General features: G+C 31.8%; 1 protein-coding gene across 1 annotated transcript; it reads right to left on the reverse strand.

Moving 5' to 3' along the window:
• Positions 1 to 2812: 2812 nt before the first annotated feature.
• Positions 2813 to 8945, reverse strand: LOC146914147 (uncharacterized). The gene is made up of 14 exons (XM_085717066.1): positions 8549 to 8945; positions 7317 to 7438; positions 7126 to 7214; positions 6992 to 7027; positions 6661 to 6871; positions 6456 to 6520; positions 5877 to 6373; positions 5714 to 5786; positions 5347 to 5481; positions 4701 to 5266; positions 3984 to 4119; positions 3836 to 3904; positions 3624 to 3749; positions 2813 to 3313 (listed from the first exon to the last, which is right to left on the reverse strand). Exons 1-14 carry the CDS (start codon positions 8764 to 8766, stop codon positions 3200 to 3202), a joined length of 2457 nt encoding a protein of 818 aa, XP_085573192.1. The 5' UTR covers positions 8767 to 8945; the 3' UTR covers positions 2813 to 3199.
• Positions 8946 to 27881: the final 18936 nt, after the last annotated feature.

Consider the following 27881-nt stretch of genomic DNA (forward strand, 5'->3'; position numbering starts at 1 on the left):
TAATTTGTTGACATTTAAGAATTGAGTGAAAATAGGTTTGGAGAGCAAATAGGGTGGTTTGGAAACTTTTAAACACCAAAACAACATAATTGACAGTTCTGTCATACAAAACAATCATCCGGGAGATAACTCTCTAACCCTTCAGACATATGTTAGAGATAAAAAAAACAGAATTTTTAGGGGGCCTAAGATTAAAAAAAAAAAAAAAACATAGCCCACTAATATTTGTCTATATAGAAAGAGTTACTTTTAAGTTTTAACACCACCCCCCCCACCCCCCCCCCCCCCCTGTGAAAACCACTCTCCTCCAACCAAAAAAAGATGTTGAACCTATTAAATAAAGGAAAAAAAAAAAGAAGAAAATTGCTCTTTAAGCAGCCTAATTTGCTATCACACATCCTAAATTGACGAAAATACTTTCAAAGACAGTTAGTTATCTTTCGCTGGTCTACGGTAGTTAACTGTGGGATAAGTTACAGAGGCCAAACTAGAAAATTAATGTTTATGTGTTTTATTCTACTACTTCATCCATTGATACATTCAATCAATCATTCATTCATTAAATCAACACACTAATCATCGGAATACAAATTCATTCATTCAAAAATTGATCAGGTAACAGTGACATTAAACAAAATCCAAACCAAATAAAAAATAAATTCATCATTTACAACCAAACCGGATACAACCAATAAAAACAATGGTCTCAGTCACGGTGCACTGGCCTGCCTTAACTACCTTCTCCTTTAGGTTATCATATATGCAGTGGCTAGGAGCATCTTAGTCATAATCCTCAACATAACATCACACAGTTCTTCATAACTTTATGCAACTCCTGATGATCATTAATGAACCATGACTATCCCTAGCATGTTCCTGCCTCAAGATATATCATGCATCATGTCTTATAGTTATATCTCTCCTCCTCCCTCACAACTACATTTTCTAAGTTGGTTGACTTGGTGAGGTGATCCTCGTATAAGGACTTGAGCCATAAAAAACTTATATGTGCACAAAACAGTTTTGCGCAATGTTGGACCATATAATGCTCAACAATAACAAGTAACTCTATCATCAGCTCAACATCCTGCTCTTGTGAGACAACAACTTTCCTTCAATTGGGATGTGAAGACATGACACATCATCCAGCGTAGTGGTCATCTTCCAAAGAGGCAGATGAAAGTTGTTAGTCTGCTCATGCCACCTCTCAGATAAAGCAGTAAGCATGGCATGACCCTAATTATGGAACCCTATCATAAGCAAGTGGGGCAATACCATAAGTCATAACTGGATTCCATAACCAATTCAGATTCGCGACTGGGTCCATAAGTGCATGTATCTTCTTCCTATGCCTAATGCATCAAAGTACACGCTCATGACTCTCAAATACAAAAAAAATAAAAATAGATATAAATGAGAATAAACCCTTGAAAGTAAAAAAAACACTTGAATTATAGACTAATATAATTACACTTACATCAATGTTCACCCATACCTTGTGGCAACACGATATGCAAATAAGGGCAGCAGAGACAAATCAGAAGGACCACCAACCAAGGCAACGAGTGCCAACGGGGTGCAGGTGGGTCATGCTACTCGTCGTCTTCTTGAACCTCCTCATACTTCTGCTCAAGCTCACAGTACTTAACCACCTGTGACAAACCCATCTGGGAGGTTCTTTCCCTCTCGACATTCCTACCTCAACCCCATCCCCAAAGGATTCACCCCCTCTCTAAATCTACGAGCGCTACCGGTCATGGTCTTTCTACCTAGCCTAAGCCTATCTAGGATCTCATCCATATCTAAACAACATGCAGCATAAAAAAAAAATCAATGAAAAATTCATTGAGGCATTTCATCAAACATTTGGAGCGCAAAATATACATACTTTATTCATTGTGTTATTAGAATTTTTAAACTACCACGTTGCATTTAAACTTAGTTCAAACAACATTTGTAGCGCTAACATGCAAGCATTTGATCTCAAGCTACCCAAAAAATCAATAATTTCATCATCCATAAACACTAACATATGACCCTTTTTTAAATTAAAAAAATATCATATAAACTAACGATGTGAGTGCTAAAGGATTATGAACAATTGCTTGTTATATGCTTGATAAGTTGCTTGACTTTGAAGAAATTGGATGGAGGTTGGTTTCTCGGACTTTGGTTCGAGTTTGGAACAAATTGAAAATGTGGGAGTTGTTTGTACCTATTCTGGTATAAGACCAAAAAAAAAAAAAATAGAGCAATTAACCGTCACTGAAAAATTAGTGTACGACAACTGTCGTTAAGAACGAACCACAATTAACTGTTGTTAGGAATAAAAAGGTAAATTTGGTGTGCGTGACAACAAATAAGGAAGTCTAAAGAGCAATTTTCCATAAAGAATGACAGAAGAGTAGGAGGGAGTCAAATGATGGGCTTAAAGCCCATGCATTCTTTGTTTTAGAATATAAAATAATCAACAAAAGAGTAAAAATTAAAAAAAAATGGAAAACAATGAATAAAATACATGTGTTCCTTTAATTTTTTTTATTATACTAGATTAGTCCTTTAAATATTATTTTTTTTGTCCCACATAGATCATTTTGACATATTGTGCTACAAAAATACACAAGTGTCTATTATGTTATGAGTCTCGTATTAATTACACAAATTTTTATGAAATTTTATCATTTAAAGCCTAAAGAGTGTCATGAGACATTCGTTAACATTTTTCTTATGTTATTAGTGTGACATGAACGTCCATTGTCATTTATGATACAATCTTTTATTAAGATATCTCAGTTTAAAGATAAACTCACCATTTTATGCAATCCATAACAATCACCATTACTAATTGAACCAAACTATAACAAGTTCAACTACATAAATCAATATACAAAATTCTACTGTCTGAAAATACTCATATAATATATTACAACATATCTAAAGTTTTGGTATAAAATATTCCTACTTCCTAAAAATCAATTGCATCTTCCAAAACCTCACATGACACAATACTAATAATCTTCTAATACAATTGGCAATTGCTTTGTAAACAATCCAAAAAAATTCTAGAGCCCTCTTAGCTTTTATATCTTTGGAACACTTGAAGGGCATGCTTTTGATTCAAGATATTTCCTTGCTTTGTTGAAATATACCCTTTAGGATATATGTGACAAATCCAAAATGAAATTAGCATTTCACACTTTTAAAGGAAGTATGTGAGCTGTTGTTTCTTCCTTGAACCGCCTTCGCCGTACAATTCATTCCATTGTTTTAGCTCAGCCATTACTGAACCTTCTGATGCAAAACTTGCAGCCACCTGCATATAAACATTCATCGATAATCGATAGATAATGACATGTGAGATATTGTTAACCGATGAAGCATGAATGAAATATTTAGTTTCATGTATAATGTAACATGTTTCTCTTTTTCTCATATCAACCGCGGATCACGGAAAATAGTGGTTTGTTTGAATTCCGCTAGCTTTTTTAATATAGCCGCTATTTGACAACACTTTGTACGAAATTGTGTATTTTCTCAATAATTCTGCGATATTATAGTGCCACTATAGCCGCTATTTAATTACTTGACAGTCATTTAAGTGAATGATTTTTAGTTCAACCTACCTGATTCTTAGCTTGTTTCATGTCTTCCATACTTAAAGGCCTCAAGATGATTTCTGGTTCATCGTTATCGTTATTATTTGAAGCATCTTCGGAATTTACACTTTCTGCCTCTTTTTTCTTCTTTTCCTGATATAAGAAGCAACCAATACTCAGTTATTGATATTAACATAGAGATATTGATCATAACATTATGAAAGTTTTATCAAAACTACCATTTCCTTCTTTTTCTCCTGCTGTATTAACTCCCTAACAGGTCGATAAGCCGCGGTTATGCACAAATTCTGTTGGCATAAAATTAGTTATTAATTTCATAAGATTCAAAACAAAAAATAAAACTATATAAACGATCGAAAAATTTACCTTTAGATCACTTCCACTAAATCCTTCTGTCATGGTTGCTAGTTCCTTGAAGTCCAAGTTTTCGTGTTTCTCCTTTGACATAAGAGTTTTAAGGATCATTTCCCTATTCTCAGCAGATGGAAGACCAACCATGATCCTGCTCAATATTAAAAAATTATAGTAATATTAATTTATCTGAAAATTAAAATAGTGTTCATAATTGATGAGTATTGTTTTTGCACTTCCAAGTAATTTAAAATGAAGAGACAAAAACTGTTGCTGAATGAGTTGAGACAGAAACTATACAAGCTGTTGACAGAGGGATCCATGTGCAAGATCATGAGGATAAAGTATATAAATGTATGGATAAAATAATTTAGATTCCATGCTTCATTCTCAATAAAAAATTTGATGGAATATTTGTTAATTATGAATTTTTAGGTTTTTTAATGGTCATCAAGTTGTTCATCTATACCTATGTATAATAAAGATATCGATTTTCGGTTTGTCTTTTTTCTTCCAATTTTACCCTTCACTTAAACTATTTTATTTATAATTGTCTTTCTTTAGCCAATCGAATACTTGAGTTTTTTAAGCGTGCACATTAGTGTCTGTCTGCACGCTAGTAACAAATAATGAAGATGATGAATGTGACTTTGTTCTAATGGCAAAAAATGATGTAGTTGAACAGAATCAATAGATGATCAATGCTAACAATAAGACAAGATGTGGTCTTACCTGCGCTCGAACCGTCGTATAATCGCTTCATCAAGATCAAATGGTCTGTTGGTAGCAGCAAGAACAAGAATTTGTTCATTAGGTCCAGATAATAGTCCATCCCAATGTGTCATGAATTCATTTTTAATCTTCCTCATGGCCTCATGTTCTCCGACTCTAGTACGCTGACCGAGCATGCTGTCAACTTCATCGACGAATATAATAGTCGGAGCAACCTTAGCTGCTAGCGTGAACAAAGCTCGGACATTCTTCTCGTCTTCTCCGAACCATTTTGAAGTGATGGTGGACATCGAGACGTTAATGAAACTTGCTCCTGCTTCATTCGCAATCGCCTTGGCTAGCATTGTTTTTCCGGTACCAGGTGGACCGAAGAGTAATATACCTCTACATGGCTTTAGAAGTCCACCTTTGAAGAGGTCTGGTCTCCTAAGGGGAAGCATTACTAGCTCTTGAAGTGATTCTTTTATCTCATCCAATGCACCGATGTCTGCGAATGTAACACCTATCTCATTTGCAGGGATAACCTCTGGTCTAATTCGCTTCTCGAACTCGTTGTCCGGAACTTCCTGCAAGCATGTACAATTAATTTAAAGTATGAAAAAAAATAAGCAGTATACAGTTTAGGTTCTAAGAAAATTGATCTTACTGCTTTTACAGGCACTGGATTTTCGCCTTCTTTTTTCGTTACAGGGATAGATTTCTCGGCCTCACTTTTATTTTCTGGTGCTTGGTGTTCATTCCTCACATCATTCTTTGCGCCGGCAATATCGTCAACATTTTCCTAACATAAAGAAAACAAATCGATAAGCACTCTTCAGCATTCTTTTTCTAGCTTTGATGCTATTTTGTCCCTGATCAGCAGTATGCGCAGCAGGGTCGCGACAATGCAAACGAAAATATGATAGGAGTTTATCCTATTGTTTAGCTTGACATGCTCTTACGTATTCCTCGGTGCAATAGGCATATCAAAGCTAGGTTCTTCGATATGATAAAATACGTATAAACAAAATTACCTTGTTAGAATCATTAGTCTTCAGATTTCCACTACTCTTGCCTTCCTGGAACAGACTCAATCCCTGAGACAAACTGTCCACATTGATATACAAGATCAGTAACAAGAAAATCTTGTTATAGAATAAAATCAATTTCTTGAACAGTCATTGTGAAGATATTTACCTATTGGATGAGATAACTAGTTTTCCGTTTCGGTATTCTGGTTCCTTAGTAGTCATCAAATGGTAAGAAATTGCGGATACAACAATTTCTTCAATATAGTTACTAAGTATCATGGTGTCTGCATGACATATTGAATTCAAGTCATCGCAATCAATGTCATTTTCCGCGAGTACTTCAGCAATGTGGTTTCGAGTATCTTGAAACTGAATGATTTTCATGTCTTCTTCAAGTTGGCCTTTCCAGCTACCGAGATGAGTTTCATCTTCGGGAACTTTGATCTCGATGTTATAAGGGAATAACCTAGCGACCCTTTCGTCCAATTCTTTGCAATCATATTCTATATCTAATATCTGAGAACCGAGTATCAACACTGAACCTGATAGTTTATTTATCATTCTTTGTAGTAAATTAAATAACCTTGGTGATTTTAGAACAAGCTTCTCAACATCCCTTATGTATAAAATGATGGAATCAGTTCCTGAGATAGAAACCAAAACCTGCAAAATTGAGCCGATACGAATGTAGTTGTTAGATAAAATTCAAAGACGATCTTGCGAAATAATTCAGTAATTAAATCACCTTGTAAAGTGACTGTACAAAGAGCTTCTCATCAAAACACAAGCTACTCGTGCGTCGTAAAGTAGCTGAAAACATAATTCAAAGAAGTTAGCATAATATTACAAGACAACGAAATTTCATGAATAAGCGATAAAAGTAGATCGATTGTTCGGGTGGTCAAGCCTAAATATGGTTAACAAGGTAACATATAGTTCAAAATTATAACCTGGATTTGTTGAACCACTTTGGGAAGAAGTGCTACTTAGATCAGACGCAGCAGAGGCATTCCTCCGAAGCCTTGGAGGATTATTCGAACTTTCAACGTTTTGTTGACGGAGAGTACCTCTAGTTTCACCGGTTGAAGGCGTCATTGAAAAGGAACCAAACAAACCAGACATTCGTTCCAAAGTCATCTCGGATATCGACCTTCTGAAACACTACACAAAAATATGCAAATGAGTCGCAAAATTTTGACTGAACTAAAAACTAAATGTCTTCCATTGTTCTTTTTCAAAGTATATACGTAACGAAAATAACAAGTTGCAAGTTAGACTTACTGGTTCTTTTCTTGGAATTCCAAATCTGCTTTGCAACTGCACAAGGGAAAACACAAAACATATGAATATACGTAAATCTATATGTATATGTATACAACCGGTTACAAAACAAAAAAAAAAAAAAATTAAATTACCTTCACAGAGAAATCAGTAACATCTAATAATAGCAACTTCGATTCGAAGTAATGTGCTAAAGCTTTGGCAAGCATTTGCTGATAAAGTTCTTCAAAAAGTAAAATAAACAAGCATTAGTCAAAAAAGGTCAACTTGAAAATCAAAAAAGACGTTTATGCGAGACAAGAATAAACACTTGTACATAATGTACCTGCAGGACCAGAAAGTAAAATAGCCCTGCTTGCCGGTGAGAGGTTTCTTGTGTGCTTGGAAAAGTTAAGATGCTTTAAATGAACATATGCCGCACTTGTCAGCAAAACTCGAGTTTTTTCGCTGTAAAATAAACCAGATGAAAAAACATGTGATTAATTTATCTATGATTGACCATCGTTTAGGAAACAATATATCTATGAAAGTTTGTATATTCCTAAATTGAAAGCAAAAGAAAAAAAGGACGAAATTCATCGCTATGTTTCTGATAAAGACTGCAAGAGAATCTAGTCATAATTACATAACATTCCTTTACTCTTTGCTCGACATAATCTACTTGCCATGTTTTTTAGTTGTGACAGGGCAAGGCGTTAATCATTAGTCCTTAAACCGACAATGGCGGTCCTTTTCACTTGCCTGTCTTTTTCCTTCAAGGAAGTGTTTCACCGATAATAGCTTTTCAGAGAACAAAAAACTGATCTTTAAATTCCATCTTGGATAGATTATATGAATATAATTTCACTGATGTATACTAATCAGACCGGTGTTTATAAATTATATGCTTCGGATCAGAACGGAACTGTTAAGTTGAAGTAGAGAAGAAGAATAGAAAATTGCAAAAAGGCACTTTTTACAACTTCTATGAAGAGGGTGAATAAACTGTTATGTTTAACCACAGAACTAGCATGAACCAGATTTTAGCCTTTATTATGGCATTATATGCCAAATAAAACTCTAAGAAACCAAGTTTGGCTCAAGTGGTTAATAAACTCTAATTACAGATGAATTGTTCGGGAAAACCCGAGCTCAAATCATGACCAGAACAATCATTGGTCTGACTTTACTTATCTCCTGACCTAACTTTGGATTACCAGAGCCCATTTTCCCAAAAAGTGGGAGGTTAAGATCATAACAAAAAAAATGAAAATCTAAGAAAGATTGGGATTGACAAAAAAGCATAGATGAATCCAACCAACAATCAAAGAAAATTCATCAAAGAAACCCCATTTGGAAAGTCCCAAGATTTATATGTCCAAAGATTCAGAACATGAAATTTACAAATCTATCTTAATAGATCCATGTCTCAAACATCATTAAAACCCAAAAATTACCATAAACACCATTATATCATATACTAACACAAATTCTGACAATGTTTTCCCACAAAAATATAAATATAATTAACATAAATTTTCAGTTAATATTTTTTCATAATTATTAAAAAAAAATTACCTTAGGTAATAAGGAAACTCATCAAATGTAACTTTGCTATCTTTTCCATCAACAACAAGTCTCTTGAGTTCTTCAACAATCTGCTCACCAGAAACCTCATCGATATCGCGATTCCCTCCAACCCATTTCTGGACAGCTTGTCCAGAACTCAATCCAAGTCCAACACCTAATCCAACACCAACACTCAATGCTGACAAAAAAACATGTTTCTGTTCCATAACATCAAAAATATTTGGTCCTTTAAGACCCTCCAGAAACAGTTTTTTTTTGCACCAAAAGGTATAAGAATTGTTCCAGAAAATGATTCTGGAGAGAGTTTACAAGATTTAGAATAACAAAGAATGTGAAAAAAGAAAGACTCCGAAGACAACGTTGGTGTCAAAGATTTTGACAGGGTAATGACTTGTGTTTGTGAATGTGTCTATATATAGTAAGTTATAACTAATGGACGTTAATTTTGTTATTGTTACTTTCATCAAACTAAAATAACCAAATTTTGAAAAAAGGCAAAATCAAAAAGTAGAAAATATTATATATATATATATATATATATATATATATATATATATATATATATATATATATATATATATATATATTACTTTATGACAAGGTGGTGAGTGGTGTGACACCAAATCTGGGTTTTTCTTCTCCTAAACTCATCTTTTTCTCTTTCATACTTGGAATCCTTTTTAGAAAGTGAGTCATAAAGATTTTTTTGTGAGAAAAAAAATGTTGAAAACTAGGAGTGTGTAATTTTTTTCATGTGACTTTAAAAGAATACATTAGTTCTTTTTCAAGAATTTAATTTTGTATTAAGGTGACAAGATTCTTTAAACTTTAAGGGTTTGATCTAGCGATAAAAAGATAGATCATGGATTTAGAAATTTAGAGTTCATAAACATTACTCCCTCCGTCCCATATTACTTGATCTAGTTGACTCTGTCACGTATGACAATGTACAATTTTAAACTTAAATTTCTTTAATAATCTAGTAGAAAAAATTACGAAAATTTGATATTTTGAAAATATTAATCGAGACGAATCTATCAACATCTTATATGCTATATTTTGTTTTTATATATTAATAGAAAAATAGAGTCAAAGCATGTTACATGAATAGTGCAAATATTCTAAATAGGTCAAGTAATATGGGACGGAGGGAGTAATATTTATGGAGAGAGGTAAATGAACATCTCTTTGTAAATGTTTATTAAATCCTAAGGTCTTCTCTACTTGACTGGACACTATCTCCTCCTTTGAAATCTTGTAACAAAAAAAAAAAAAAGAAGGGGGTTAGTCGACCTTGTTTTGACTATTAGCCCTTCACAAGTAGGGCATGATGGGGCGACTTAAATCGTCGAGTTGGAACATATAAAATATTTTATACTAAACATATAAAATCAACAACTAACTATCAAGAATTTTAATTAAAAATAGAATTAGCAACATGAACATACATTATTATTATCTACCAAAAAATCAAACATAGCATGATATTGTTGTTTATTCCCTAATCAATAACTATCATGAATTTATTTGTGGTTGATATCGTGTAAGTATTTCTCAACTTGATAAAACTAATGTCTAAAAGTAATGTAGGAGTGATCATTTTAAGTGTCATGCATCTCTCAACTTGATAAAACTAATGTCTAATGAAAACTTGTACCCCTAACCTCAAACTCATGGCTTTAGCAATATCATAAGAAATTTATTTAAATTATTTATTTCTCTCCAATTAATATTCTTACATTTACATTAGCTTGAAATAGAATATATGATATGTAACCAAAAAAAAAGGAATAGAATATATAATATATAACTTATTTAAAAAAGAGAAATATTATTTGTACAACCATTTTGGTACAACTTTTGTACAACTTTCTCTCTCATACTCACATTATGTTTTTATTCTCTCTCTTCCTTTTTCTCTCTATTGTTTTTGACCAATGAAAAGAGAGAACAACAAAGTTGTCTCAAAGGTTGTACCAAAATGGTTGTCAAAATATCACTACTCTTTAAAAAATATTTCAATGTGTCAATTTTATTACACCATATTGATTGATGTTCACGCCATGTTTATTGCCCCTTGTTTGTTTGGTGCAGCTAGTTTTGTTTTTTTATTAATAAATAAAATAATAAACAATTGTCAAGTGGATGAAACGGTATGGTTGATGCCTGGCAATTGCATACTGTTTTTCTCCAAAGCACGTTAAAGTGAGGACCATCCCTAAAAGTTGTTCTCACAGGACAAGAGTTTTATGATTCATTGTAGTTTGATGCAACTCGAGTAATTAATCTCTGTAGTGGTGTGTAGATTGTAGAGGACGTCTGATTTACATAAAAAAAAATTATAAAAGTTGTCTAATAAGTTCTAGTTTAATTGGTAACCATTATAGAGGATATACGGACGTCATGATTGAGATTCGAACCCCAACACATCCACTTTATGTGCTAAGTTTACGATAGTTTTGTCGTTTCGTCTATCAATAAAAAAATCTAAAAAAAATTAAAGAAATCATTGAAATGTGAACGCCAATTTCTTTGTACAATTCATCTTTTTGCATACTTTGATGAGAAGGAGCCGTGATTTCATCAGAATGCTCTATTATATGAAATAATTGAATTAATCATTTATATGAATTATTATAGTCAATTATTATGTAATATTATTATTATGGTTAAATATGTTTTCGGTCTAGGTTTTTCTCTTTTAGTACATGTAAAGATAATGACATGTTTACGTCCTATAAAAAAAAGGGTTAATTATGTTTCTAGTCCCTATAAAATAGCGACCTTGTAAGTTTAGTCCCTACTTAATTTTAATAGCATTTTTAGTCCCTATAAAAAAAATTTACTTATAATTTTAGTCCCTGCTAAAACAAAGTTTGATTAATTATCCTTAAACTCTTAAATTTTTGAACGATTTTTTTGAGACAAGATTAGAACACTATGAAAGGTTTGTTTACTAAAATTTAGAATTTTCTGACATGAAATGAATTAAATATGAATTTTTTAAAACGACAAAAGTTAAAGATAAAAAGTAATAAAATCTGGATGTAGAAATCAAATTTTGCGATAATTTTTTGCGGACGAACTTTTAGTAATGTTCTAAACATGTCTGCAAAAAATTGTTCAAAAATTTAAGAGTTTAAGCATAAATTAAACAAATTTGAATTGAGTAGGGACTAATACTCAGTGTAGAAAAACAAAATTAGGGACTAAAAATGCTATTAAAATTAAGTAGTGACTAAACTTACAAGGTCACTATTTTATAGGGACTAGAAACATAATTAACCCTAAAAAAAATGAATGTCGACTTTTCATCTTTATTATTAGGTCAATCTCTCTTGACTAAGAGAGATTCACATGTCACTGTCACGTACAAGTTTGTGCTCACATGGTTCACATAAGAATTTTTAATGTTTAATAATTTTTTATGGTAAATATATATGTTTTAATCCTTGTAAAATTTACAATTTTTTAATTAGTGAGCTATGAGTACTCATCAAATACAATTTTTAAAGTCATTTGAATTAGTGGTTTAGTTTGTTTCTTTCAATTTGTGGTTGGTTTTAGAGTTATTTTAAATAAATTTTTCTCAAGTTCAATAAGGTGTTTGTGTTGTGATTTTCTTGATTAACCAAATTTTTATTTTTTTTTAGTTTTGTTTAATTGGTTTAATGCACTTGTTAAATTTTGGCGAAGAAGTAACATAACATTTAAGTGGTACTTTAATCATATCTCGATTTGTAGATGTTCTATTGGAGTTAAATTAGTTGTGTATAAAAATCTAAGATTCAAAACTCCATCTTTTATGAAGTCACTGAAACTCAATTTGTAAAAATGTCTTTTTCTTCAACACGAGGCGGCAGAGTCTGCAAAGTCAAGTTCTAGCTCTACATGTTAGTGCGCTAAACGACGTCTATGACGCAACAAGTTGTGTTTTTTTAATTTTTCTCACAATTTTTCCCAACGTTAGACACTCCAATCAGATTGAGGTGCCCTATATGTTGGGTTTGATACACTATAAATACTTCTTTTGTTTTGAACATATTTAAGGCATCTTTGAATCACTTATGAGCTCATAAATGTGTGCCCTAGTAGAGAAACTTGAGCGGATGATGAATTTCAACTTGTTTTGTTCAATTTAGTAATATAATCATAAACCAAAGGTATAACATAATCTTTAAGTTCGACATTCAATACCCTATTGATATTACTTGCAACGATTCCGTACATTTGTCGAAGTCGTAAGGTTTGATGTAATTATTCTCAACTACTTTTCTCATATTAGAGATATAGGGAGATATAATTTTTTTAATGACAATTGATGATATGTTAATTATTAGTAGAGAGACATACTTTTCAATTTATTTAATCTCTTAACTCAAATCAATTGAGATATCAAACTCCTACAGAAATAGATATAGACTACACCCTCCGGTCACTGTTATAAGCAAAAATCTACATTTTAGATTCATTCATTTAATGATGCACATGGTCTTTATTATAGACCACATACATCATTAAATGAATGAACCTAAAATATAGTTTTTTGCTTATATTAATGACCGGATGGTTACAAGTTAATTGGCAGTGTCACTCACTGAATTGTTTTTTAATGAAGATTCTTTGTGGGATTATTCCCCCTTGTTTATGTTATGATGTAACATTTGCTTTTTAAGTCTAATCTGAACATTCTTGTGCTTCAATAGCTATGCAATTTTTTGGCTTACTCCATTGAAGTATTAAGGGGGGTGATAGACTGATAGATGATCGATTTTTCTCACTACCCAAATTTCCATGAACTTTCTCGTAAGATTTTTGAATCTATTTTATCAATATTTGCTTTGCAATAAATATTTGAATAATTTGAGCGTGCTAGACACAAGTCAAGTACAAAACATCAACGAAATTTACATCTCTCTAAGTCAATGTCAACCTGCTGTTTTTCATATAAATTCGATAATATAACGTCACATGATTAAACCTTCATACCTTGGTTTAAATAATGTTATTGACGTTTGGCATAACATTCACACGAAGATAGTTCTTTTAAATATATTTAAAATTAAATTACAATTGCCAAGATATTTCTAATAGCATTTTATTTGAGGATCTACAAATTCCTCATATTGTTGTTAATGTCCTTATTATTTATTAATTTTATTAGGTCTGCAGCAACTTAACCTAATATTTTCCCTCCAATTTACTGCTGTATTAGGTTAGCAGTAATTTAACCTAACAAATTTCATCTAAAAAAATGCATCACACTAATTTCATTCCTATCCTCTTGCCTTTTTTTTTGTCAATATTTTGTACATTTATTTAATACTAAAAAATTGCATCACACCAATTTCATTTCTATCATGTTGCCTTTTTTTTTTACAATATTTTGTACACTTATTTAATACGTTTACAAACAGAATACCCTAATTTTCATGCAAACTCGGCTATATATAGCAAACCGTAAACCATTTTTCTCTCAAAAAAAAAAACTAAACCGTGGTAAATTACACAGACAGCGGAAGAAACATAATCTTATTAGGTTTGCAACAACTAAACCTAGAAAATTCCCTCCAAATGACCCGCATTAATTGCTAAGTGCTAACCCTAATTATGTATTTTCTTCCAACACTTCTTCAATTTGAAATTCAAAGAATTTTGTTAGGAACCATGAACTGCATTAAATTACATCTATTGCTATACCCCTTGAAAAACACACAGCTCTTCAACCAAGCACACATCTTCAAAATAATTAATATATTGTATAAAATCTCTTCTATTTTTAAATTTTATGATATATGCATATATGATATGTATTTGGTTGCAAAAATATATTATTACTTTTAGTAAATATCAAAGTGTAAATTATTCCTTTTAGAGTTGTATGTGTAGTTTAGAAATTCTATTAATTGAAGTGACTTTATTTTTCATGTTAGTAGAAATTTAAAACAATTATTACATGTCAATTTTTTGTTTAACTTTTTTTGATAGTGGCCGGGGTTTGAACCCTGGACCTTGCATATATTATGCATTGTTCATACCAACTGAGCTAAGATCACGATAACAATTTTTTGTTTAACTATAAAAGTAATAAATAAAATTGACCCCTGCAACAATATAATATTGAATTCTTTTTTATTTTTTTCTTTATAATTTAAAAAAAATGAGAAGATAATGCCTCAATAATATATTGTGATAAAATAAAATAACAGTCTTTAATTGATTAGTTTTTCAAAACTAAAATGTAAAATTTGATAAGATTCAAGTGTCATTGAAGGACATAGTAAGACAAATTTGATCATAATATTGTATCTCTAATAATCTAATTTGCGTTTATTGATCTATCCATGATCTTACGGGTTAAAGATTATTCATTGGTCTCTATTATAGTCGACAAGACCCGTGCGTCGCATGGGTCAAAAGTCTAGTTTCAAAATTAATATTTAAATTACAAAATATTAATCAGATTTAATTTAGCGCGGAACATTTTTTATTAATAATCCATAAATCTTAACAATATAGAAGACAAAATTGATATACTCCCTCCGTTTCTAATTATAAGCAAAATTGACTTTTAGGTTCATTCAATTAATGATGTATGTGGTTCATATTATGGACTACATACATCATTAATTGAATGAATCTAAAAAGTCAATTTTGCTTATAATTAGAAACGGAGGGAGTAGTTATGTAATTCTATCAACTAAAATAGAATAAGGGAAATGCTAATGAATGTCCTAAGGGTACTATTTAAAAAATTTAAATATTAAATTTTTACCAAAACTTGTGCATTTAATGTATCGGAAATTGGGGCATTAGACTTTTTCAATAGATAGTTACTTAATTGAAAATCCTTAAAGAGTGTCCTTAGGACACTCGTTAGCAAAACTCTTAAAATAATGATATTTATACACCAATTTTATGATAATTTTTAGGACAACTTTATTCTTTTGTTTTCTTTTTTGTAAAATATAATAAAGAAAAAACACAATGAAAATATGAGAAATTGAAAATCCTTAAAGAGTGTCCTTAGGACACTCGTTAGCAAAACTCTTAAAATAATGATATTTATACACCAATTTTATGATAATTTTTAGGACAACTTTATTCTTTTGTTTTCTTTTTTGTAAAATATAATAAAGAAAAAACACAATGAAAATATGAGAAAATTGCTTAAAAATTGTTCTAAAATAGTCATACAAATATCATTTTTTATTAAATTAAGTCTTTATTGGGTTTTGTGTATATGTTAAGTCAGTAAAGTTGGTTTCATGGTGAGAAACTCATTATACATGAAGTTTTTCTAACTTACACATGAAGTTATGGGGTAGAAATTACTAGGCCGATCAATGATTAATTCACACACACACACTCTGATTTTGAATATTAAAGATAGAGAAAATTCGTCTATTAAATAACTTTCAATGATGATTATTTTTCTCTTCAAGCATTTATGTTAAAGAAAAACCTAATTCACTTGGTTGTGCATTCCTTAACTTTTTTTACTTCAAGCAATTATGTTAAAGAAAAACCTAATTCACTTGGTTGTGCATTCCTTAACTTTTTTTAAAATGTTAAAGTATGAATCGTTGAGCTTTTGACAACTAATTAAGGAAATAATGAAGGATAAAGCTTCTAATTAAGGAAATAATGAAGGATAAAGCTTCTTAGTACGATAGGTTAACAACGAATCAATAATAACCATTAGATGTGCTTCTCATTGTAATTTAGTTTAACTTTTTTATTTATTTTAAAATTATAATACCACTCTCCCCATGTTTCGTATGCCAACCGTACGTTAATCTTTTCGCACCAAATAGCAGTCCTCAATAATGAAAATATATGTAAATGAAATGTCGATAGATAAATGATATATTGCTAGTAATATGATAACTTGATTGATCGAGAGAGAGTCTAAAACAATATTACAAGTGATATTTATAGACAAGTGACTGAGCACGAAATTCTACTAGCCATGCATCATGGCCAACAAAATCTAGCTCTGATTGTCATTATTCGGCTAAACCTACGGGTGAGTGAGTGAGCTTTGTTGGGTATATGTGACGCCTCATGTTTGGCCTTGCTTTCCACCCCCCATTTCAGGCATTTTTATGGTATCCGGTGCTATTCCAAGAAGTATAAGGGGCACTTGACAAATCTGAATAAAATCAAAGGCCTAAATAAGTAAACCAAGAAGAGAGTTTGAAAATCATTTATAATACAGACAAGTCCCCCTATATATTTTTAGCTAGAAATCACCTCCAAAGAGGTGACTTTAATATCATTAACAACTGTTCTAGGCCAGAATTCGGCCCAATACCATGGTCTAATTCGATTGGCCCATCTACCAGGTACACTACCTTAAGGACGCATGTGGAAGCTCACATGTGCCCCTAACCTCAGAAGCACAACCTTAGGAGGATCATGGTCGTTCAACCGATGTCCAACCGTCTCTTGCAATCCACGATGGATTCCATAGAAGCAATTGCATCGAGCTCGTCTGAATTATAGCCGTACCCGCTACCTTAGCTTTGAATTATTAGTTTCACATTCATTTGACTAGTGCTTACTCCTCAAATACTTTTGTGAGTCACTTTAAACTTGAGAAAGATTCAACTCAATCATATTCAGTTGTGTCTAGTTTCACATTCATAGACGTAAGAAATTTTGAACTAACAACTTATAATATTTTTAGTTGTTAACACTCGTATATTGTATAATATATATTTGGAGTATAGCTTTACGTACCTTAGTAGATGTCCATTATTATACCATAAAACCAAGCAAAGGAATTAATGTTTGCAAAGCGCAGGTTCCGCTGAAATTTCCAAAATATGTTCATAAAAGTACTTTCGGCCATAATGCTTTTATCATGCACATGGACTAGACCCAAAAGTGCCTTCTTTCTTGCACGTTTGGTTCATATTTAATTGTAAGTAGTATTGGTACTATAAACTAAATACGTACTGCTATGCTAAGTCTTCTTCTATTATTTGTAATTAAAAGCTTCTTTTGCTAAAATAAATATTAATAAAGATTAAAAGGTGAAAATGTTAGGACTTGAATCCTTTATGGTCACTCTACATTAAAGGATGACATTTGGATCCAAATTCATTAGATAATTGCATCAAAATACATGCAATGAGTAATGTAAAATTTACATTATGGATTATAAGATTTCATGCACATATGATAGTGAGTATGTGTACTCTAGTATACGATCGGCCTCACACAGATATACATTAATTTAGTTATATAACAAGAGAATTTTTATGGTTCACTCATAAATTAAAGTGTATCTGTACTCTTATTTTTAAAATATATATACATTCGTAAATTAAGGTGTGCTGATACATTTATTTTTTAAATTTACATAATAAAAAATGACGGATAAAAGTGCAAATAGCATGCATCCATCGATATGAATAACTTCAAAAACAAAAGGCTAAAATATGGTTTTTGGTCCCTGCAAAATATTTTGTTTTTGAAAATAGTCCTTTTGTTTTTGAAAATAGTCCCGGAGGGACTAACAAAATATTTTGCAAGGACCTTTTTAAAAATCAAAATATTTTGCAGTGGCTAATTTCTACAAAATGGGTTCAGTCATCTTGTGATATGTGTGCAGATCATCACAAAAGTGGAGCTAAGGACCAAAATCAAAACGAGACATATTTGCAAGGACCAAAAACTACAAAAAAAATTACAGGGACCAAAATCAAAACGAGGCATATTTGTAGAGATCAAAACCATATTTTAGCCAAAACAAAATGTATCGATATGAATACTTATGTACCTACTGTGTGTAACTGTTAATGGACATGTGTGATTATTTTTGTTTTAAACTAATGCACAATAACGAATATTTTAATACTCTGTATAACCTACCCTTTTTTTTGAGTCAAATAGCCTAGTGACTATAAATTCACCTTTTAAAGGTGAATACGTGGGGTGTTTAAGGTTCGAACTCTGATCTCTACTTATTATAATTAATTGTCCAATATTACGGGTGAAACTATCCATTAACTTTTGTCGATGATTAACTTGATCAAGAAATCGGGCCAGCCTCATTTAATGGAGTCCTCCTTAATCCTTTCCAATCATAATTTTTTTGATCCACAAAACTTTCGAGACCTTATTTAAAAGATCTTAAGTTCAATTTCAGTTGGTTCAATACAATATTGATACTTAATAAATGGGTTTATCAAAAGCAAATATATCTCCACTTTTCAAACACAATGCTTAAATTATAGTTTTTATATCATTTCTGTTTTATATATTCCCTTTGTGTCATATTAAGTGATACAGTTGACTTTGTCACATGTACCAATACATGATTTTGATCTTAAATAACTTTATCAATCTATTAAAAAAAATTATAAAAATTTGATATTTTAAAAATATTCATCCAGACGAATCCAACAACATTTTATATAATATTATTTATCTTGTATATATTAGTAGAAAAATACAGCCAAAATGTGTTAAGTCAATAGTGTACATTTTAAAATATGTCATCTATTGTAAGACTGAGGGAGTATATGTTTGGACTATATTGATAAAATTGACACCAAAATTCATAAAAATGTATCCATTATTTCAATAAAGATAATAACATTCTTATTGTTTTATCAAACTAAAGGTATGATTGGAATCTACCTTCAAAAAAAAGAAAAGAAAAGGTGTGTTTGGAATCAACAAAAGGTGAAAAACGAAAAGCATAAGCAAGCACGGAAAGACTATTGGAAGGGGAGTCTTCTCTGGTTTTGAAAACGAAAGGATCCTTTAGCATTCCCACCCACCCACATGTATTTTCTCCTCAAATTGAGCAGAAAACTTATAACAGTGGTTTATCACTTTGAAAAGGACATAAATAAACTAATTTTTTTTATTATTATCTTATTTAATAACTTTAAGAAAAACATTGATTTCATTTAATAAATAAGTTGTGTTGTTTTCTTTCTTCTTAATTTGTTTTCTTTAAGAAGTTTTCTTGATGTAAAAAAAATTCTTTTTCATATAAATTATTAAAAGATGGGTCTTGCTAACAAGTGTTTTAAGGACACTTCTTAAAGATACAAAAATGGAAATAATTGGTAAGTTTGAAGTAAAAACAGTTACTTAGTTTCAATGCATTGAATGCATTATTTTCAAGACAAGTTTTCTTCTTTAGACTTCTTAACAAGTGTCATTGGGACACTTGTTAGCATTTCCCTAGCGTTGGAGGAGACTTTGAGGGTGGTTGAGCAAGAGATGTGCTGGAGGTGTATGAGCATTCATATCACGAGTTATTATAATTCTGATGGTTGAGCCGGGGTTTGTAGGTTCTTCAGTTTAGTTGTTATTTTTCCTCCTCGTTGCACGTTATAGGTGTTCAAGCCTTATACTAGGTGGGATCACATGTCTGAGAATCGAAAGTCCTTTGAACAACATCACATTTTGAGTTTCTTGGCTACATGGGAGAGAATGAGACAAACTTGCCAAGCTAGTTAATAGCATGTTAGGAACCTCTGGACAAGAGATTCTTGATTATGGGGGAGAATATATCGAGGAGGAAGACAAAAAGATGGTCGCTAACATCACACAATTTGTTTGTAAGGTTTCAGATGAACACTTCACATTGGTTGTGAATGTGATAGACTAATCCAGAGTAATCCTCTATGGTGAAGATATCATGAAGGTTTTAGGGGCTAAGCACCTATACAAACCACCTCTCTTTGTGTCAATTGTCATATTTTTTGAAACTCCCCTTATGGCTGAAGTTGACATTATTATGCATTAAATTATTCTTTAAAGGATGGGTTGGAGATGGTTTGTGAGCCCAACACATATTAGACTAACTATGTTGTGAAGGTTCTGCTATGATAAGAGATCTATTATGTGTTATCACTTCAGTTGTTAACTTATGGTTAGAAGGAAGATGCCGAATGAGTTTGGGAGACTTCGTAGTTTCTATAACCTTGACACATTTAATAAAGCATGATGGTAGGATACACCATATTGTAGTAGGTACTTTTTGGAGGCGTTTGATATCCAAGATTTCTTTGAAATCATTTGATAAGGACGTGGCAAAATATCTTCATGACTTTCAGTTTGGTGTCAGGGTATCAGGGTATATAGTGGTGCAGATGCCATTTGGCATAATGCGAGCAGGATATTGAGCTAGAGACATAAGGATGGTTCTTTTGGTATGCTCACATTAGATTTTTAGAATACTTTCAACTTGGTAGATAGGTCATTACTACTGTTCAAAGTGAGCGTGACATCCTCATTTATTTCTTTGTTGGTTGAGTTTCTTTATGGTTAGACAACGAGGTTATAGCTTGGGGATGGAGATATTATGTCAAGTATTGGAGTCCAACAACGAGACTTGATGGGGGGCCGCTCCTTCTTGATTTTGTGTTACACCCTCTCATTTATTAGACCAGAGACAATTGCTAGCTTCTACTTATAAATGCTTAGTATTTTGATGGGACTATCATATGAGATTCAGAGGAGATGACTAAAGCACTTGGCATCATTCGGTAGTCGGAACCAGGATTAGAACTTGAATTGAATATTTTTAAGATAAGCATCGTGGGGGGTTGTTCCCTTCGAGCATTAGTAGACCAATGCTGCAGGTGAAATGACCTTTGGGGCGCACACATCTCGATGTTCATGCTGATGATGATTAAGTATGGCGGAGAAAGTGCCCCGGTGTGGCAAAACCTATTCTTCGACGCTAGGGAAGAAACCTACAAAACCAATAACTGCTCAAACACTCAAAGTGTGTGATTCAGGAGAGAAGTGTTGGGTTTCAAGTGTGAGTGATTGTGTCCCACGTCGACTAGGAATGGAGGAAACATTGTATACATAAGAGAGGGGACCCATATACCTGATGCCTTAAAGTTTTGGATGGAGATGTCGCGTCTAAGTCTCTAATTGGTCCTGAACGTGTAGCCCATTGACGCTCCCAGAGCTCCCTGGACTCCCTAACATTTGGTATTAGACCCCTGATTAGGCTCGGTAGGGGAGTGGGAGTGGGATCCTAGTGTGGATCAGGCTAGTCATGTGGGTGACTCACACTTGAGGGGGTGATTATTAGATTTCAAGTGTGAGTGATTGTGTCCCACATCGATTAGGAATGAAGGAAACATTGAATATATAAGAGAGGACACCCATGTACCTGATGCCTTAAGGTTTTTGGTAAGGATGTGTCGTCTAAGTCTTTTATTCGTCCTGGACGTTTGACCTATTGCCACTCCCGGAGCTCCCTGAACTCTCCAACAAGAAGATCTCACATTATTATTTTAATCTTTTTCTCAACATGAGAAGAAAAGATCCTAATGTTTGTCTCTTTGCTCCTTCTTTTACTGCATCTTATTTCTCTTAAACCAATCAAACTAAAAAGATTAAGGGCTAAATATATTTTTGGCCCCTATAAATATACCAACTTTTTGTTTTAATCCCTCTAAAATTTTCCTTCAACTTTTAGTCCCTGTAAAATTTTCAATCACTACTTTTGGTCCCTATTTTTAAATTAATTTTAGTATTTTTTTAATGAAATTGTGCAGAAATGTGTAGAATATTGTAAAAATATTTTCCAAAAAAAGTTAGAATTTTTTAACAAAACATAAATTTTATATGAATTTTTAACCATACAAAATATAAAAATTCATATTAAATTCATGTTTTGTTAAAAAATTCTAAATTTTTTTGGGATAGATTCTTATAATATTATGAATTTTTCTGCAAAATTTTATTCAAAAATATAAATTCTACATGTGAGTTTACTTTAAAGGAGGGACCAAAAGTGAAGATGGAAAATTTTTTAGGGACTAAAAGTTGAAGAAAAATTTTAGAGGGACTAAAACGAAAAGTTGTTATATTTATAAGGATCAAAAACATATTTAACCCAAAATTAATATAGATCAAACTTTAGAAAATCATGTCTCTTATATACGTGGATACAGCGAAATGTGAAACAAGGCCACTTTAAAGGCGGCTACAAGCAAGGGGGGGCCATCTTTGAGGATCATTTAGCCTGTGTTTGGTAGAGGAGAAGAAGGAGAGAAAGAAGTTGAAGAGAGAGAGTTAGGAGAGAAGATGAGCATTTCTCTTGTTTGGTTGTGGTGAGAAAAAGGGGAGAGAGAGTTTAGACATGTAGGCCCCACGGTTTTTAGTCTCTTCCCACAATAGCGAAGAAAGATGGAAGAATTGCAACTTTTGTGCAGTTTTACATTTTTATCCTTTCATTGCCTCATAAAAGACCAAAAAATGCTACACTTGTGTTAATAGGCTGATGGGAGAAAAAAAATTGTGAAAAGCTTTTTTTATTTTGTGAAATGTGAGAATAGAAGTTCAAATTGAGTAGAGAACTTAAAACATGTAATTGTTTTTTTTTTAGGGATGAAAACATGTAATTGTTGAATATTTAATTAATTTAAAAATGAAAAATCAAATGAATCAATTTATCTTTTAGACACAATCAAAATTATTTAGCTATACGACACAATAAAATTATTAACAACGTTAAACAAAATATAAAATTTGAATAACTTAATCATTATAAATTTAAATTAAATAATTTAATTACTTAATTAAGATAAATTTAAAATATTATTAAGTTAGTACAATTTTTTATTGTAGGGGTAATTTAGTAGTTTTACAAATAATCAACACTTCTCTCTCTTCTATTTCTCTCATCTCTCTCTTGACCAAACAATACAACAAATCTACTCTATTTCTCATCTATTTCTCTCTTCCCTCACTCTCTCTCACCTATTTCTCTCTTCTTAACTTCTTCTCACAACCAAACACACCCTTAGGGTCAATTTGATGAAATGAAAGGACACTTATACATATTGTCTTTCCACATATTCATTAGCTGCAAAATACACTTTTCCCATAAAATGATGCTGACTAAACAACATGCTCAAGTTTTCAGTTTCACACTGAAATGAAACTAAAAAAAAGTTAGAAAAATCGCCTTTTTTATTGATGTACCAAGTTCGGGATCTTCCCAACCTTTTTTAGACAAAACTACAACAAGAGTTATTTAATTTAATTTAAAGTTTCAAAATGTCATTTATATCCTTTACATCAAGTTAGTCATTTTTACCTAACAAATTTAGCCTTTTAAGTTTAAAAGCATGAAATCCAAAAGACACAACTCAACTAACAATGTCGATACTGGTAGACTAAACATTTTTCTCTATGTTTGAATATGAGAACTCACAGTTGTGTGTGTGAATTATAAAGAATTTTGTCACTTCGCTTACATACCATTAATCATGTCAGCACATAAGATTATGCAAGTAAACAAGTTTATGATTCACCAACCATGTCTCGAAGAGTTGGAACACTAAGTTTTTTTTTGTGTGAATTGAAAAAAAAATCTAATTCTAATATCTCACACATTGGATAGTTTACACACCACACTAATGTTTATGTATTGGAGGTAAGACTCCCAAGGATGTGCCAGTTAGAATACACAATTTTGTAAATGGGTGATGATGTACTCAACATACTCAACATGACCGCTACATGCATGTGGCCACTGTCCAATCAGACTTGGGCTATGTGGTGTATTATTTTTTAATGACCCGTAATTCCAAGCCAACCTTTCCCTCTTTCTTTATGTCCCTTCAAAAAGTTCCTTCGGAATTGTACCATTGGTGGTAGCTTCGAAAGTTAGAATGGTCTTATACCATATAGAGTGATATACCATATAGATGGTGTATTTCCAAAACAAATTTTACATTGCAATAGAAATTAAATCCAGTTTTGACTTGGTTGTCTTATCTTAGGGAGATCGTGGTTGATAATCTGTTTACACAATATTGAGTAGTACCACAAATAATCTTAAAGAGGACGACTTGATAGACGACTCATCCTAAAAATTTCTTCAATGACCAAAAAACTTATTTTAACTACTCCCTCTGGTCACATTTATAAGCAAAAAAAATGCTTTTTAGATTCATTCAATGCTTAATGTATTTGGTCAATATATAGACCAAATACATTATGTATTCAATGAACCTAAAAAGTACAATTTTGCTTATAAATGTGACCGGAGGGAGTATTTTTTAAAACATTGTTACAACACAAAGTGATGCCATACCCCATTTATCCTCTACGGTGGTCAAAGAATTAAATTTATTAGTCATTTTTTTGCAGGTAATGTTGATGATGATATAAATAAGGCTCCATAACCGGCACCAAAATATGAGTGTCAACTTAAGCTCGCTAAATCGCAAAAAAGGAATCTAAAGAAGGCTAAAAAATAGTTTTCGAAGCTTGAGGACTATAATACCCATTCCAAAGTTGTTCTATCTATCTCAAACATCTAAAATAAGCCAATATCTTGGAGTGGAAGAGGTTTAGGTAACCTTGATTAAAGGACCATCTTGATTGCAAGAGATTGTTGGATGGTGTTTGCAAAAAAATTATTTGATTCCTTATGCTTGTGCTTTCTCAAAAGTTGAAAGTGGTAATTAAAAGAGTTCAAAACTTGTACTAATAAAACCTTTTTTATGGTGTTGGTTTTCACTTGGTAAGTTTTCATACCAAGGCTAAAAATCCAATTAAGTCTGTAGCGTTTACCAATTTCGCCATATCCCTAATTTTTTTCTTTGAGATTAATATCATATCTCATTAGGATGTTTATTCATTTGTATTATGGAAAAAGAGAATGAATCGAAATATAGCTGCTTCACCAGACTGGCCTAGTGGATAAATCAAGAATACATAAACAAAAATAGCAATTGGACCGGAGAATGCGATTGCATTATAAGGGTGCAATTGAACAGATCAAACAAGTTCGAATTGACATAACATAAAACGTATTAATCCGAAAGCACATTGAGAGCAACAAAAGTCCACAGACCACCGAATTGACACCAACGGGTAAAATCTCCATGTGCTTCGGACCCCATAGTAACAACAAAGAGTTTGCTATACTATTAGTAGGAGTACTTGTGAACCAACCCCCCATAGTAAAATAGGCGCAAGGAAAGAGCAATAGACTGTACCAACCCACAAAGACAAAACGGTCCCTCCATAACCGACCATTCATAACATCAAATAAATCATTTTCATCTTTGATAAATTTACCAAATGCTATAGTCATAGTGATCTTCCTATTGAACTATTTACGAACATGTGGATGAAACCCTTTCCAAGGTTGAGAGAAATCAAGAGCAAATTTCTACAATTGATGTACCTCCATTTCAAGAATTTTTTTGGAAAGAAAAATCCCTTCACTTCAAGAATTTTTTTGGAAAGAAAAATCCATAGTTTAATGCCTATTATGCCCTTTTACCTCATTATAGTCATAACTAAATGATTAGAAGCAAAATTGAGTAATAATTAGTAGATAAGACATGAGTTTGTTATAGTTTTTTTGGTTACAAAGCTGAAGAAAAAGGCAGAAAAAAGAAAAAACAGACAAAAAAAATGAGGCTAGGCCCTCAGGAAGAGAACTCCTGATTCATCCGACTTGAGCAGAGGTAGAAGGTCTTCTGGATACAAAAAACGTAGAAGTTATAGTTTGTTATAGTTATTATAATATAAAGGGCCCTTCTAACCGGTGCCCCTGGGGCACTGGTTAAACATACCATAAAAGGGAATTATTACCATAAAAGGAAACTGTTTTTGACTTTATTATAAATTAATTACACAATTTTAATGCATTAACTACTATATAACTTCCTTTTCATATCCTTAATCGGTGCCCCGGGGGCACTGGTTAGCATTTCCCTAATATAAAAACGTAGAAGTTTATCACATTCTTAGTTTAGAGAATACAAAAAATTTAGTAAGAAAGGTATAACATGAAAAATCATACTCATTAATGACAAGATTTAAGAGAGCTATATTTTTTAATATATTTAAGAACGATTTTATTTATAATTTAAACATATCAATTTATTGAACCTAATCAACTTAGGATCTAGTTGTTGTGTACAAGATATGACCGACTTTGATTCTCACTTTTTGTATGCACCAAATTTGATTTATGATTTGATGAACCTCACAATGTCATTGTTTATTAACAATAAAGGGAAAAGAAATTAAGGGGGTGTATTGGATTATGATTTTAAAGGACATTTTTAATAGAATTTTAATAGAATTTTAATAGAATTTTATGATTTACAATTTGGATTTCAAAAAGACTATCAGGATTGGATTTAAAAAATTTGGATTTACAATTTGGATTTTCATTGTTTAAAAAGAAATCAATGACTTTGATGATTTTAAAAAACTATCAAGATTTACAATTTGGATTTCAATGGATTTACATCCTAAGATTTTAAAGGATTTGAAATGATATTATAGATTTTATAAGATTTCAAAAGATTTATGAATTTTAAAGATTCATTGAAAAGAAATGATTATAACACACTCTCTTTCACAATACATACTCTTTTTTTTATTTTATTAAGAGAGAAATAGAGAGAGGAAAAGAGAGAGGGGAGAAGGAGAGAGAGAAAGGAAGAGATGAGAGAGAGAGAAGGGAGAGAGAGAGAGAGAGAGAGAGAGAGAGAGAGAGAGAGATAGTAAAATCTTAAAAGAAAAAACAATCCTAAAAAATCTCATGTTTTCATAAAAGACTTTTTCATGATAAAATTTCACTAGAAAATCCCACAAAATCCATCAAAATCCAATTTATTAAACAATCCTTCAAAATTTGAATGATTTTGAATACCACAAATTTTTTTTAAGTGATGAAAAGTCTTGATTGAATACCACATAATTTTTTTTTAAGTTGCAAAGAGTCTTGATTGAATACTACAAGACTTTTTCATGATCCTAAGAGAAAACTTTTACACCTTTCTTTTCCATAAATATTAAACCTTTTACTCGATTGACAATGAACAAATTTTATGCTACAATGAGTTATAAAAACTAATTGGGAACATAATTCATATCAACACCCCCAAAGAGCTTTAAATTTATCCTCCTTTGAGCAATTTATTCCATTTTGATTTGTTAAAAAAAAATTCAATTTTCTTTTTAAATTCTATCAATAATTATTAGATAACATATACCCAGAGATACAAATTCTTCCATTAATAATGAATAGTTACAAATTCTTATCAACACCCCATTTTAGAAAAACAATTCTTGTTGCTTCTCCTGCATGTTGGAAGTTTTCAATGCATTCTCTCTTCTGGTTTTCTCATGCCTAGGATGAGCAAGAGACCCAAAGTGAAGTTCACCAACAACAATTCTAAGTCATGATCTTCACATTCAATTCAATGTAATGACCGATACATATATTGTATATGCTAAAATGTTTCATCTTGCAAGTCAATCATTGGGATCTAATAAACATCACCCAAAT

This window comes from Medicago sativa, chromosome 6 (genome assembly GCF_051527215.1).
Source record: "Medicago sativa cultivar Bolivia chromosome 6, Bolivia_mono, whole genome shotgun sequence".
NCBI classification, from domain to species: domain Eukaryota; kingdom Viridiplantae; phylum Streptophyta; class Magnoliopsida; order Fabales; family Fabaceae; genus Medicago; species Medicago sativa.

Bases quoted from the DNA above. Each gene is read 5' to 3' on its own strand.
- LOC146914147 (XM_085717066.1), bottom strand. From the start codon at position 8,766: ATGGAACAGAAACATGTTTTTTTGTCAGCATTGAGTGTTGGTGTTGGA. The intron at 7,215-7,316 runs GTACATTATGTA...TACTTTTTGAAG, and splicing joins TTTACTTTCTGGTCCTGCAG to AACTTTATCAGCAAATGCTT. The intron at 4,120-4,700 runs GTAAGACCACAT...AATATTGAGCAG, and splicing joins ATACGACGGTTCGAGCGCAG to GATCATGGTTGGTCTTCCAT.